Source organism: Pristiophorus japonicus, chromosome 15 (assembly GCF_044704955.1).
Source record: "Pristiophorus japonicus isolate sPriJap1 chromosome 15, sPriJap1.hap1, whole genome shotgun sequence".
Lineage (NCBI taxonomy): Eukaryota > Metazoa > Chordata > Chondrichthyes > Pristiophoridae > Pristiophorus > Pristiophorus japonicus.
Window position 1 is genome coordinate 56,710,602 of NC_091991.1, and position 13,373 is coordinate 56,723,974.

At 43.6% G+C, this 13,373-nt stretch overlaps 1 protein-coding gene across 7 annotated transcripts in view; it reads right to left on the reverse strand.

Moving 5' to 3' along the window:
* The window catches only part of LOC139280789 (protein kinase C and casein kinase substrate in neurons protein 2-like), a 147,316-nt gene that overhangs the window by 8,893 nt on the left and 125,050 nt on the right, over nt 1-13,373 (reverse strand). For 6 of the 7 annotated variants that reach the window (XM_070900481.1, XM_070900484.1, XM_070900482.1 and 3 more), the window contains 3 exons: nt 7,279-7,406; nt 6,101-6,208; nt 4,221-4,414 (listed from right to left, as the gene is read on the reverse strand). In XM_070900481.1, the coding sequence (XP_070756582.1) occupies nt 4,221-4,414; nt 6,101-6,208; nt 7,279-7,406 (430 nt within the window). The remainder of the gene's footprint in view (nt 1-4,220; nt 4,415-6,100; nt 6,209-7,278; nt 7,407-13,373) is intronic. The other variant, XM_070900487.1, reaches the window with a different exon arrangement.

The window sequence follows — 13,373 nt, forward strand, 5'->3', positions numbered from 1 at the left end:
GTGAGAAGGGAGGGAGGGGGAGGGGGTGAGAAGGGAGGGGGGGTGAGAAGGGAGGGGGTGTGAGAAGGGAGGGGGGGTGAGAAGGGAGGGATGGTGAGAAGGGAGGAGGGGGGGTGAGAAGGGAGGGATGGTGAGAAGGGAGGAGGGGGGGTGAGAAGGGAGGGGGGGTGAGAAGGGAGGGGGCGTGAGAAGGGAGGGGGGGTGAGAAGGGAGGGGGGGTGAGAAGGGAGGGGGGGGTGAGAAGGGAGGGGGGGTGAGAAGGGAGGGGGGTGAGAAGGGAGGGGGGGTGAGAAGGGAGGGGGGGTGAGAAGGGAGGGGGGGTGAGAAGGGAGGGGGGGTGAGAAGGGAGGGGGGTGAGAAGGGAGGGGGGGTGAGAAGGGAGGGGGGTGAGAAGGGAGGGGGGGTGAGAAGGGAGGGGGGTGAGAGGTAGGAGGAGGGCAGAAGAGAGGGGAGGGGGGGAAGAGAAGGGAGGGAGGGGAAGGGGGAAGAGAAGGGGGAAGGGAGAGAGAGAGAGAGAAGAAAGAAAGGAGAGCGAGGCTGAATGGGCCGGGTCGGGCCGGGCCCAAGACTTCGAGCTTAGACTTACCGGATTGACAGGTAGGTGGCGTTGGGTCTGGGGGGGTTGGGAGTGCGGGTCGGGGCTGAGGGGAGGGAGAGAGGTCGGTTGGTCGGAGATCGTGGGAGGGGGCGGTCGGAAACGGAGGTGGAGGGAAGAGAAGGTCGGGACGGGGGCGGTGGGCGGTCTGGGGGTGGGAGCGGGAGTCAAGTCGGGTCTGGTCCGGAGGAAGCAGGAGCTGGGCGTGGGAGGCAGCCTTATGCATGCAGCCCCAGTGAGGCCATTCGCATGTAGCGCGCATGTGCAGAGGTCCCGGCACTGTTTTCAGCGCAGGGACCTGGCTCCGCCCCCTTGTACTGAGCCGCGCCGAGCTACAAACGACCTGCAGGGAGCCGGAGAATCTGGAAGTTTTTTTTAGGCGCACTTTGTGGCGTGAAAAACAGGCGTGCCGAAACTTGGGCCCAATGGGAGGGCATGGAAAAGAGAAGGACAATGTTAGAGGAACCCAAAGGTACACAGCACGCGTGTGCATGAACCGACTATGCTATAGGAGAATAAAGGTATCCTCCACAATATTCCATTCATCCAGGAGGTATCAGGTGGGAACAATGTACTTCTCCTGAAAAAGATGAGTCTACCACACCGGCACTGCACAAATTTTAGTATCTCGTCATAAATTAGCACTGTTATAAGCTGGGAACAGACCAGCTGCCTGCTCCTTTAGTTTCAAAATGGTGTGTCATATAGGAAAAATGTTAAAAATGGGGGAGGAGGAGGGAAGAAAATTTAAATCAAACATACTCTGTCGGAAATGCTTTCAACTTGCGTAACTATGTATAGAATAAGTAAAGAATGCATGTTGCAGCAGCACTCAACTAGGGAATTTATTTCAAAAGTGGAATTAGGATGGTTTTTCTCAGCAATAATTCAAGTAATCCATTTTAACAGTTAGTAACAATACGATGACATTTTATTTTTTTCTATCCTTCTTTGTTCCAGATCATTAGACTCTCATATCTTAGTACACCCTCATAGGTAATGACAACTGCCTTTGAGAGTGCCTTCACTAACCTTTTAATTGAGATAAATGTTTCTTTAACATACCAGTTTTAACAGAATACCTCATCTATTAGTTACTTTTAAGCTGCTAGAATTATACTATGCCTCCAGAAGATCTCAGTTTAGACCTTGATGAGTGAGATGATCTTGTTCGAGGTTTAAATTATTAAGCACATTTATTAAACAATGAACAAGCATATATTCCATTTGCTATCGCTTCAAAAGGAAAAAAAGGTTGTGTTCTATACACCAAATTATTCTTCTGTAAGTAACATTTGTTTTATATGCAGTTCTTTTTTTACTTGTATTTTTTACTAACTGCAAGAACTAGCTAGTTGATTGTCTTTGTTTGTTCAACTCAACTCCACTGGAAATCTATCTTTCGGATGAGATGTTAAACCTCAGGTGGATGTAAAAGATCCCATGGCACCATTTCGAAGAGCAGGGAAGTTATCCCCGGTGGCAGGGCCAATATTTATCCCACAATCACCACCACTAAAAAACAGATTAACTGGTCATTATCACACTGCTGTCTGTGGACCTTGCTGTGCGCAAATTATCTGTCACGCTTCCTACATTACAAGTGACTACACTTGAAGTTCTTCACTAGCTGTAAAGCGCTTTGCGACGTCCAAGGTCGTGAAAGGCGCAAGTCTATCCTTATGGAATGACTCTTTGCTGTTTGCTCTTTAAATACCTCTTGAATGATTGCTGAGACTTGTTAAATTTTCATAACTGCCAGTGACTTTCAAAAATAAGTGATTGTTATATCTATAACTTAACTAATTACAAAGTTTGCATATATTTGAATGCACGTGGGTTCATCAAACCTGTTGCTGTGGAAACAAAAACTTCACATACCTGGGAAAGTGCAGATTCCTATCAACCTTTTATATATTATGTCTGAATTAAAGGGGAACTACTAGACCAAAACAAGGCAACGCTGCTTTACTTTTGTCAATTATATTAAAGGTTCAGCTTTGCTAAACTAATGTATCCACTGTAAAATAATAGGAATTCTGAATCAGTCCAGGCCTGTTGTAAAATCCAGAATAGAAAGATCAACTGTTGGCTGGTGTGCACAATAATATAGTAGCAAGCATGATGTTAATTCATGAACGAAAGCAAGCTGAGATGTGGTACAAATAGGGAATAGTGACAAGGGGCAATGCTTTATTTAAAAATACTACTGTCCATGGCTGCCATGCAACAGGAAAAAGGTGAAGAAAAAGTGACATTTTAAAATAAAAAAAACCTTTGTTGCCTGTTAGCAGTCTGGAATTGGAACTGGCTTTAATCCATCTCTAGGCCATTCAACATTTTGAAAATTTTCAGAGTTCATAAGAAATATAGCAAATTTTAGATATGAAAAACAAATTAGTACAAACAGTTTGAGAAAAATGCAATTTTAGGAGTTTTATTGATTTATTTTAACCCCGGCATGTATTTTTTTTTTAAAGTTAGTCCTTCAGCCATTGGAAACACTTTCTCTTCATTTACTCTATCTAAATCCTTCATGATTTTAAACCCTTCAATCAAATCTCCTCATTGCCTTCTCTGCTCCAATGAGAACTCTAGCTTCTTGCACCCCCTTTAAAATTGTACTATTTAGCATGTATTGTCTCTCCTCATTCTTCCTACCAAAATGTATCACCTCGCACTTTACTGCATTGAATTTCATCTGCCATGTGTCCGCCTATTCCACCAACTTGTCTATGTCCTCGAGAGGGTATGAAACACTGACGTTCCTGAACAGTGTTACCGTATTATTTATAAATGGTGTCTGAATGCACTTCAGTAGTATGACATCACATCCATGATAATTATATGCACATTTGTTTTGCATTTGTAGTGTATATCTGCAACTGTTAAATATAGGCTGATAAAAATTTTTGCCTCACTACACTGTGCAACCTGGCTACTTTGCTGTGCTCCCACCTCGTGTCTCCCTGGTTTCTGTTCAGAAAATATGGTCACCCTATACTTTATCAAATGCGTTTTGAAAGTCCATATACACATCAACTGCGCAGCCCTCATCCACCCTCTTGGTTACCTCAGAAAAAAACTTAATCAAGTTAGTCAAACACAATTTGCCCTTAACAAATCATGCTGGCTCTTCTTTATTAGTCCATACATTTGCAATCCTCGAGTGCTCTGGCACCACCCTTTCTACCTATACTTTCCTCAGCAACCGAGAATGCACCCAATCCGGACTGGATGAATTATCCACTTTAAAAAACTGCCAGCCTTTCTAGTACCTTCTCTTTATCTATTTTTATCTTATTCAGTATTCCGACAACCTCCTCGTTTACCGTAGCTTCGGCAAAGTACCCTTCCTTGATAAACACACATGATCTGGACCCATTCAGAGTCTCACTTGCTGAATAAACAGATAGGCTTTTGGCTCCAACCAAACATCCCAGGCATTCAAAGAAAAAAATCGCAACCACCATTCCAGCCACTCGCAGCAAGCATTCTTCCCACCACAAACCATTTAAAAACAAGAACTACCCTTATAACACCTGCCCATGACATGCAGTTCTATTTACTAAGTTCTAAGAATAAAACTATGCAGATTCAAGTTTAGAAATATATGGATACCCACCTGCTTTGAAACTAAGCTCATCATGTTCCTGCCCTTCATAATCGTATAATGCTCGCACTCGGACTTCTGCTCCTGCTGAATGGTCCTCATCAAAAGGATTATCACCATTTGTTTCATTGCTGTTGAAGGGATTGTTGGTTTCATCATCTGACCACTCTGTGGTATAGTTTTGGTTCTTTTCATAGCTGCTAACACTAAGTTCCAAAGAATAAAAAGTTATTTGTACTTGGCAATCAAGCTACTAATCATCGTCAAGGATATACACTTCTCAAAGTAACTTAAACTGCTTACTTTTTTTTTAAAGGCAGACTGCTCATCAATACACACTGATTATCAAACTAAACAAATGATGATCAGAGGATGGGGCAATGCATTGGTGCTCTAACGTCAACAGTGGAAGAGTTGAGGATCACTGAGTGATCCCCCACACAGTCACCCATCTAACCCCTGCCATAATGATGAGAAAGGGAAGTCAAAGATTGCCATGGAGAGGTGTGTGGTCAAGTAACCAAACAGGCTAATGGAATATTGGCCTTTATCTCGTGGGCTGGAATGCAAAAATGAGGAAGTTATGCTTCATTTGTACCAAGACTTCGTCAAGACTCCAACCGGAGTACTGCGTTCAGTTTTTGACACCAAGCCGCAGAAATTATATACTGGCCTTGGAGTGGGGTGTAGCACAAATTCACCAGAACGATACTGGGACATAAAGGGTTAAATTACGAAGTAGTTGCATAAACTTGGCTTGTATTCCCTTGAGTTTCGAAGGTTGAGGGGTGATCCAATCGAGGCCTTTAAAATGATAAAGGGATTCGATGCAACAGATACAGAGAAAGTATTTCCTTCGGTGGGGTAATTCAGAACAAGGCTGCATAATCTTAAAGTTAGAGCTAGGTCATTCAGAAGTGAAATCAGGACGTACTTTTTCGCACAAAGGGTAGTGGAAAACTGGAACTCTCTCTTTCTCTTTCCCTCTCCCTTCCCCCTCCTCCTCCTCCTCCTCCTCCTCCTCCTCCTTCCCCCCCCCCCCCCGATGCTGGGTCAATTTTAGCTTTCAAGCCTGAAATAGATAGATTTTGTTAGGTAAAGGAATCGAGGGATATGGAATGAAGGTGGATAAATTAAGTTGAGGTAGCCATGATCTAATAGAATGGTAGAATAGGTTTGATGGGCTGAATGACCTACTCCTGATCTTATGTATCGGTGTGAAGAATAGCACTTGAATAAGGTAGTGGGAGGATGACTAGTCGAGCTAATCATCAATCATTTTGGAGGGAGGGGGAGAAAAATTGGCAGAAAAGGGAGTAGAGTAGGAAATAGAAAAGAAATGGACAAGATCACATCTGGAGGTGCTCTCATTTACTGCAATATCAAGCTATGTTGGCAGTTTAATATTTTTTAAACCAAAATTGGAAAATCAACAGAAGCCTTTATTGGTAAAGCACAGCACCAATGATGAGTATAAAGACATTATTAATTCTTCCACTCATCTCCCACCAAACTAATAAGTTTCTAAAAAGAAAAACTGAAAATGTCAAACTTTAAAAAAATTCACTTCAGCATGCAAACACACACCAACTACTCAAATTCAAGAATGTAATAGATTGCACAAAATTAGAAGAGCCACAGCAATCAAGATAAGCATTAAGGTAACAAGTAGTTCAACACTATTAGAAAAAACAAGCAGACAAGTATAAAGACTGTAACTCTAAGTAAAAAAAATGTTTTAAGAAAAGGAGGAAGAAACATATTTAGAGCTCCTTGGAGTATAGAACCACAAATCCATGCATGTCAGTACATTGACTGGGGAACCTAGAATAAGGAAACATTAAGCAGCAGCATAAAAGTGTGAAGTTCATCAAAAACAATCTTTCACCAACTTTTTGGTTATTGTGCTCTCCTTCTCGTCGACAGGTTTGCCATTCTCCTCTTCCTCAAATGGGTTACAACTGGAACGTATCGAGTTAGTAGTACTCCGGACACTAAGACTGTCATTTTGGAAATAATATAATTAAGAGCATGCTCCTTACACAATGAAATTCAATCAATAATATGTTCCATCAGCTGACAGAAATAAAGTTAGTTATGCTGCTGGCCAGTTTCATGAATTACATTCGTTAAATACTATCATTGTGACTTTCTAAAAGTAAACAAGTTCACCTGAATTACATTGGGCACACTGTAATCACTGCAAAATTCCTTACTGATTAATACAAAACTGCAGATAAGGGACACACCCATCTAGCTTTTTGCACAGGCAGCCTGGTTTTTATTCTAATGTAAACTTTGGCAGCTAAAGTCTGGTGCTCTGGGTTCAAAGGTTGTGTGTGCGCAGTGCATCACAAATGTTAGCCAAACTTCTGCGGATATTTAACCCAGGTTTTCTGCAGTTTTTTAAAAAACTAACTCTGCTTCATTGCCAAGTGATGATAACGTAAATTTTCCAAGATCCCACTGCAACCAGCATGGCCTTGCTCACAGCAGGTAACATTGGAAATTTGAGAGTGCATTGCCTACGCTTTTCCAAGCGCCACACTGCATGCGAGAACCCGCTGCTGATGCATTACTCCATACTGTAAGTTTGATTCAGGCACTTATGGCAAACCTGCACCAGTCACAATAATGTGCATTATTTACAAATTGTTCTGATAGCATAGTCAAAAGTACAAGATGACTTTGGAAACTGTAGATTTCAGAAAGCCAGTGATTTGGATAATTGACAGATAGGAAAGTTTACCACAAAATTAAAAGAAAATGGGACTATAAAACCCCATTGAAATACTTAGTGCAATTCGGCAGAGAATATCTTTGAGATGATTCAGAATTGAAGCATTAACTCTTTCTATTGGTTCATTACTAAATAAAGTCATCTGGTTCTGTATTGATTTGTTCTTGATCTTTCAACTACTGGAAAAAAATTTAAATCACAAATGTGTGTAGTCACAACATGGCTAATGAGGTACTGAAATACTTGATTGCACAGTCTGCATTGTCAGATGTATATTCTTTGTTATTTCTCTCCTGAAATTGGGAGTAATAGAAATTTTGAGTCTCTTACCTGCTGTGTTTGGTAGGCTGGGTTGCTTGCTCTCCTGTCTGACTGATACTAGTCAATGTCACTCCATCTCCAGTCTTTTTAGGCTTTTCCCTCCGACTGAGTGTGCGATTGAGGTCTGCACACCATTCCTGTTATTATAGATAAGAGTGCATGAAAAACAAATAGAATTTTCTGGCCACAATCTGCTAAATAGTGTATACAAATAGTAAACATTTTCAAAAAGATGAGAATTAAGGGCTATTTTACAATTACAGTGAACAGCCTCAGGGTACTGTTTTTAAATGCTGGGTTCAGTTTCCAATACTCTGAATATGAACAAAAGAGCTGAAAGTTGATGTTCAATCAACAGTGGCCATGGAATTCAATGTATAATTTTGTCATAAAATGCTTAAAAATTCAAAACCTGAATACATAGAAGTTACAACACAGAAACAAGCCATACTGCCCAACCAATGTCAACAATTACCGGACACTCGAGCAACTGGTTCCAATCACATTTATGCACCATTTCCATATCTCTTCAACCCCTTTTCTTTATCCATCTATCCAATCTAATCTTGAATGTTGATATAGTTCCTGCCTCAACCACGAACCCTGGGGATGAATTCCACATCCTCATAACTCTGTGTGTGAAGCGGTTTCTCCTGCCCTCAGTTCTAAATTTCTTACATTTAATCTTGTATCTATGGCCCACATTCTTGATCTTTCAACTACTGGAAACAGTCTGTTTCTATCCACCTTTTCCCATCCTTTCATCATTTTAAACACTCCTATCATATTGCCCTGTAATATGCATAGTCAAATCTTTCATAATAACCAGAATCTAAAATAATAAATCAGACAAATGTTACAGTATTTTGTAAATCAAGCTCTTAATTTGTAACAATTGTACACTGTTTTATGTGGTTTAAGTTAACAATTTAACCAATAATAAAACACATCCTCAGAATGCCACAAAAGTTAAAACAGCTTTGTGGTTCCAATATATACACACGAGCACAAATCATTTGATAAACCCTTATCTCCAACCTCCCTTTCCTCTGTGAGGTCCTCAAAAGTATTGTTGCTTTCCAGCTCTGTGTCTGTTCGAATTGCTTCGGACCAACTTTTGCCCTCTTCACAGAACTGAGACTAAAGTCAGGAATGACTGCCTCTGTGACTGTGACTTTTGTCATGGTGCATTAACCCCCCCCACCCACCCCATTGTTCTCCTTAACCTCTCTGCAGCTTTCAATATAGTTGATTATGCCATTCCCATCCATTGTCTCTCCTCTGCTGTCCAGTTGTGTTGTACTGCCTTCGCATGGTTTCACTGCCACCTGTTTGAACACAGCCAACATATTTCCAGCAACGATTTCTCTTCCTGCCCTTTCATCATCACGTCTGGAGTCCTCCAAGGATCGAACTTTGGCTCCCTCCTGTCCCTCATCTACATTCCCCAGTGATGTCATCAGCAGGCACTGGGTCAGCATCCATAGATATGCTGCTCACAATGAGCTCGACCAGTCTACCGCTTCCCTTGAGCCCACTATCACCTTTGTGCTGTCAGACGTCCTGTATACCAATTCGTGGATAAATCAAAATTTACTCCAATTCAACATTGGAAGGACTGAAGCCTTCAATTTTAGCTCCCGTGATAAACACCATTCCTCTGCCACGGACTCCATTCCCTTCCCCGACCACCTTTTCAGACTAAACCATGCGTCGTTCTGGTAACTTGTTTGACCCAAAATTTCAAACCCCGCCTCATAGCCATCAACATGTGGGCGTCGCTGGCAAGGCTGCATTTATTGCCCATCCCTAATTGCCCTGGAGGTGGTGGTGAACATAAGAATTAGGAACAGGAGTAGGCCATCTAGCCCCTCGAGCCTGCTCCGCCATTCAATAAGATCATGGCTGATCTGGCCGTGGACTCAGCTCCACTTACCCGCCCGCTCCCCGTAACCCTTAATTACCTTATTGGTTAAAAATCTATGTGTGACTTGAATACATTCAATGAGCTAGCCTCAACTGCTTCCTTGGGCAGAGAATTCCACAGATTCACAACCCTCTGGGAGAAGAAATTCCTGGTGGTGGGCCATTTTCTTGAACTGCTGCAGTCCGTGTGGTGAAGGTACGCCCACAGTGTTGTTAGGGAGGGAGTTCCAGGATTTTGACCCAGTGACGATCAACGAACGGCGATATATTTCCAAGTTAAGATCGTGTAGGATGGTTTGTGACTTGGAGGTGGTGTTATTCCCATGCACCTGCTGCCCTTGTTCTTTTAGGTGGTAGAGGTCACGGGTTTGGGAGGTGCTGCCGAAGCAGCCATGGCGAGTTGCTGCAGTGCATCTTGTAGATGGTACACACTGCAGCCAAGGTGTGCCAGTAGTGGAGGGAGCGAGCGAATGTCTAAGGTGGTGGACGGGGTGCCGATCAAGCAGGCCCGGATGTCCTGGATGGTGTCGAGCTTCGAGTGTTGTTGGAGCTGCACTCATCCAGGCAAGTGAAGAATATTCCATCAGACTCCTGACTTGGGCCTTGTAGATGGTGGAAAGACTTGAGAGTCAGTAGGTGAGATACTTGCCGCAAATACCCAGCCTTTGATCTGCTCTTGTTGCCACAGTATTTATGTGGTTGGTCTAGTTAAGTTTCTGTTCAATGGTGACCCCAAGGATGTTGATCGTGGGGGATTCGACGACGGTAATACCAGTGACTGTCAGGAGGTGGTGGTTAGATGCTCTCCTGTTTGAAATGATCGTAGTCTGGCACTTGTGTGGCGTGAATGTTACTTGCCACTTATCAGCTCAAGTCTGGATGTTGTCCAGGTTTTGCTGCATGCGGGCATGGACTGCTTCATTATCTGAGGAGTTGTGAATGGAACTGAACACTGTGCAGTCACCAGCGAACATCCCCACTTCTGACCTTATAATTGGAGGGAAGGTCATTGATGAAGCCGTTGAAGATGGTTGGGCCTAGAACACTGCTCTGAGGAACTCAATGTCCTGGGGCTGAGATGATGACCAGCCACAATTATCTTCCTTTGTGCTAGGTAGGACTCCAGCAGTTTTCTCCCGATTCCCACTGACTTCAATTTTAATAGGGCTCCTTGAAGCCACACTTGGTCAAAAGCTGCCTAGATGTCAAGGGCAGTCACTTTCGCCTCACCTGGAATTCAGCTCTTTTGTCCATGTTTGGACCAAGGCTGTAATGAGGTCTAGAGCTGAGTGGTCCTGGCAGAACTCAAACTGAGCATCGGTGAGCGAGTATTGTTTTTTTGGCCAGGACATACCTGGACAATTCTCCATTTGTCGAGTGTTGTAGCTGTATGGGAACAGCTTAGCTAGAGGCACTAGCTCTGGAGCACGTCTTTAGCACTACAAGCTGGGATGTTATCGGGGTCCATAAGCCTTTGCTGTATCCAGTACAGTCAGCCGTTTCCTGATATCACATGGAATGGATTGAATTGGCTGAAGACTGGCTTCTATGATGGTGGAGATCTCAGAGGAAGGCCGAGATGGATCATTGGCTCGGCACTTCTGGCTGAAGATGATTGCAAATGCTTCAGCCTTGTCTTTTGCACTCATGCTTGACACCACAAGGGATGTTCATTGAGCCTTCTCCTCCTATTAGTTGTTTAATTGTCCATTACCATTCATGACTGGATATGGCAAGACTGCAGAGCTTTGCTCTGACCTGTTGGTTGTGGGATCGCATAGCTCTGTCTATAGCACGCTGTTTCCACTGTTTACCATGCAAGTAGCCGTGCAGGGAGCAGACAGGGTAAGCTTGCTGGGCCTGGAGGAAACACTCCTGCTCCTCCTGGCCCACAAGCAATGCAGCACTTACCTCATGGATTCAGTCCTTCATGCCTCCATTCACCTGCCTGGTTTCACGAGGCCTGGGATGCTAACTCTCTGACACCTCCTCCTACCTCCCCCTGGACCATGACCCCACCAAACATTTCCCAGATGGTCATTAACCTTATCCCCTCTGGAGATCTTCCCTCCATGGCCCCCAACTTCAGTCATGATTTTATTGAATGGTGGAGCAAGTTCAAGGGACAGTATGACCTACTACTTCTCCTAATTCTTATGTTCAGTCCCTCAACCCCACACAGCCCGCTAATACCTCTTTCCCAAGATCCACAAACAGGACTGCCCTGGTAGGCCCACTATTTCACCCTGTTCTTGCCCCATGGAATTCTTCCTATCTCAACTGTAGTTTTTCTCCTCGGTCTCTTTCCATGTACATCTGCCACTTTAACAGTTTCCTGGCCCTAACTGTCTCTTTTTCACTATGGTCATTCAATCCTTCTACATCTCCACTCCACCCCCCCCCCCCCAAGGATAGCCTGAGGACCCTCTGCTGCTTCATTACGAGAGGCCCAACCAATCCCCATCCACCACCATCCTCCTCTGCCGCCTGTTGGTGTTTGAGTGGACCAGGGTGTCGCGGAGGGAACGGTCCCTTCGGAATACTGAAAGGGATGGGGAAGATGTGCTTAGTGGTGGCATCACGCTGGAGGTGGCGGAAATGGCAGCGGATGATCCATTGAATGGGGAGGCTGGTGGGGTGGACGGTGAGGATAAAGGGAACCCTTTCATCATCTGATGAAAGGTCAGTGACCTGAAACTTTACCTTTGTTTCTCCACAGATGCTGCCTGACTTGCTGAGTATTTTCAGCACTTTGGTGATATTTCAGATTTCCAGCATCTGCACTATTTTGCTTTTGTGTTAGAAGGGGGTTTCAAAAATGAAGAGCAGCTAAGATGGAAGCAGGGCAATAAGAATTAACTGGCAGTTAGGCTCAATTGGTAGCACTTTCACCTCTGTCACAAGGTTGCATCTTCAAGTTACGGACTTGAGCACAAGTCTCAATGCAATACTAAGGATGCTGTATTGCTGGAGCTACCATCTTTTGGTTGAGATTTAAACCAAGGGCCTCCCACCCCCCAGGATGTTACAAGATCCCATAGCATTATTTGAAGAGCACTTCTCCCTCATCCACTACATAGAGATTACCTGGTCAATCATATGCTGTTTGTGGTGACCTTGCTGTTCAACAAATTGTCTACATAACAATAGTGACTGCACTTCAAAGTTAGCCCATGATTATAAAGCATGTTAGGACACAACTAGGAAGTGATAAGTACTATTAACATGCAAGTTCATTCTTCCTCATCTGATGAGGTCTGCTACTGTTGCTCTGTCTCCTCCAAATGCAGGCCTCTCTGTGTGGCTATGTTGTGAAGTATGCAGAACATTTGCAGAATATTGGAGATGGATCATTATTCTTCGCAGGATAAGTGCATTGAGAGGCGTGAGTTCGGGGCCAGAAGAGACGAGGGCCCAGGGGCAGCACGGGCCAGCCTACACTGCGATGTGTGCGCACACTAGGTCAGTGTAGCAGAGCAGGTCGCCAGTCGTCTTGGATAACCCTTGCCACTGGACCAAGACCTAGCCTCTGTCAAGCCCATGTGGTGGCTGGTGTGCAACAGGCACCCCACGTTAAAAAAATCCACACACAGGCATCTTCCACCCTTCAGGATGTAGTTCAGGACCTGGAATATGAAACACCTGTGAACTCATCCTTTTTTGGCGTGGAAGCAAGTCATCCTCGTTTCGAGGGACTGCCTATGATGATCATTCTATTTTTACTACCACGTTGTTCTTCTATTTCCCTGTGATGAAACTGCAGCTTGAGAGGAATAGCCCCATTTAGAGGATGCATTCTGAACACTCAACCATTCTCTAGCGGAGACCTTCAACAAGCGGTGTTGCCTGTATTCAGCAGACCAGTGAATATGAATCAAGTGATTAACCACTGGAATTACTTGAACCATTATAAAATATTTTCACATTTGTAGTATGATGAAATTTGTAGACATAACATACAAAAAAAATACTTACTTCATCCTGATAAATGTTAGCCAGAAAAAAAATTGGAAGAAAAGGTTACAAAATGTAACACTATCTATGCTATTGTTACATAACATGTATTTTAAAATGCCAACATATATCCTAGCTATGACTACATTAAGTTTAGATAATTGCCTTGTAAATATGTATTAAAATACAGAACAGTCTCAAAAGAACACAACCTTTCAACGGCT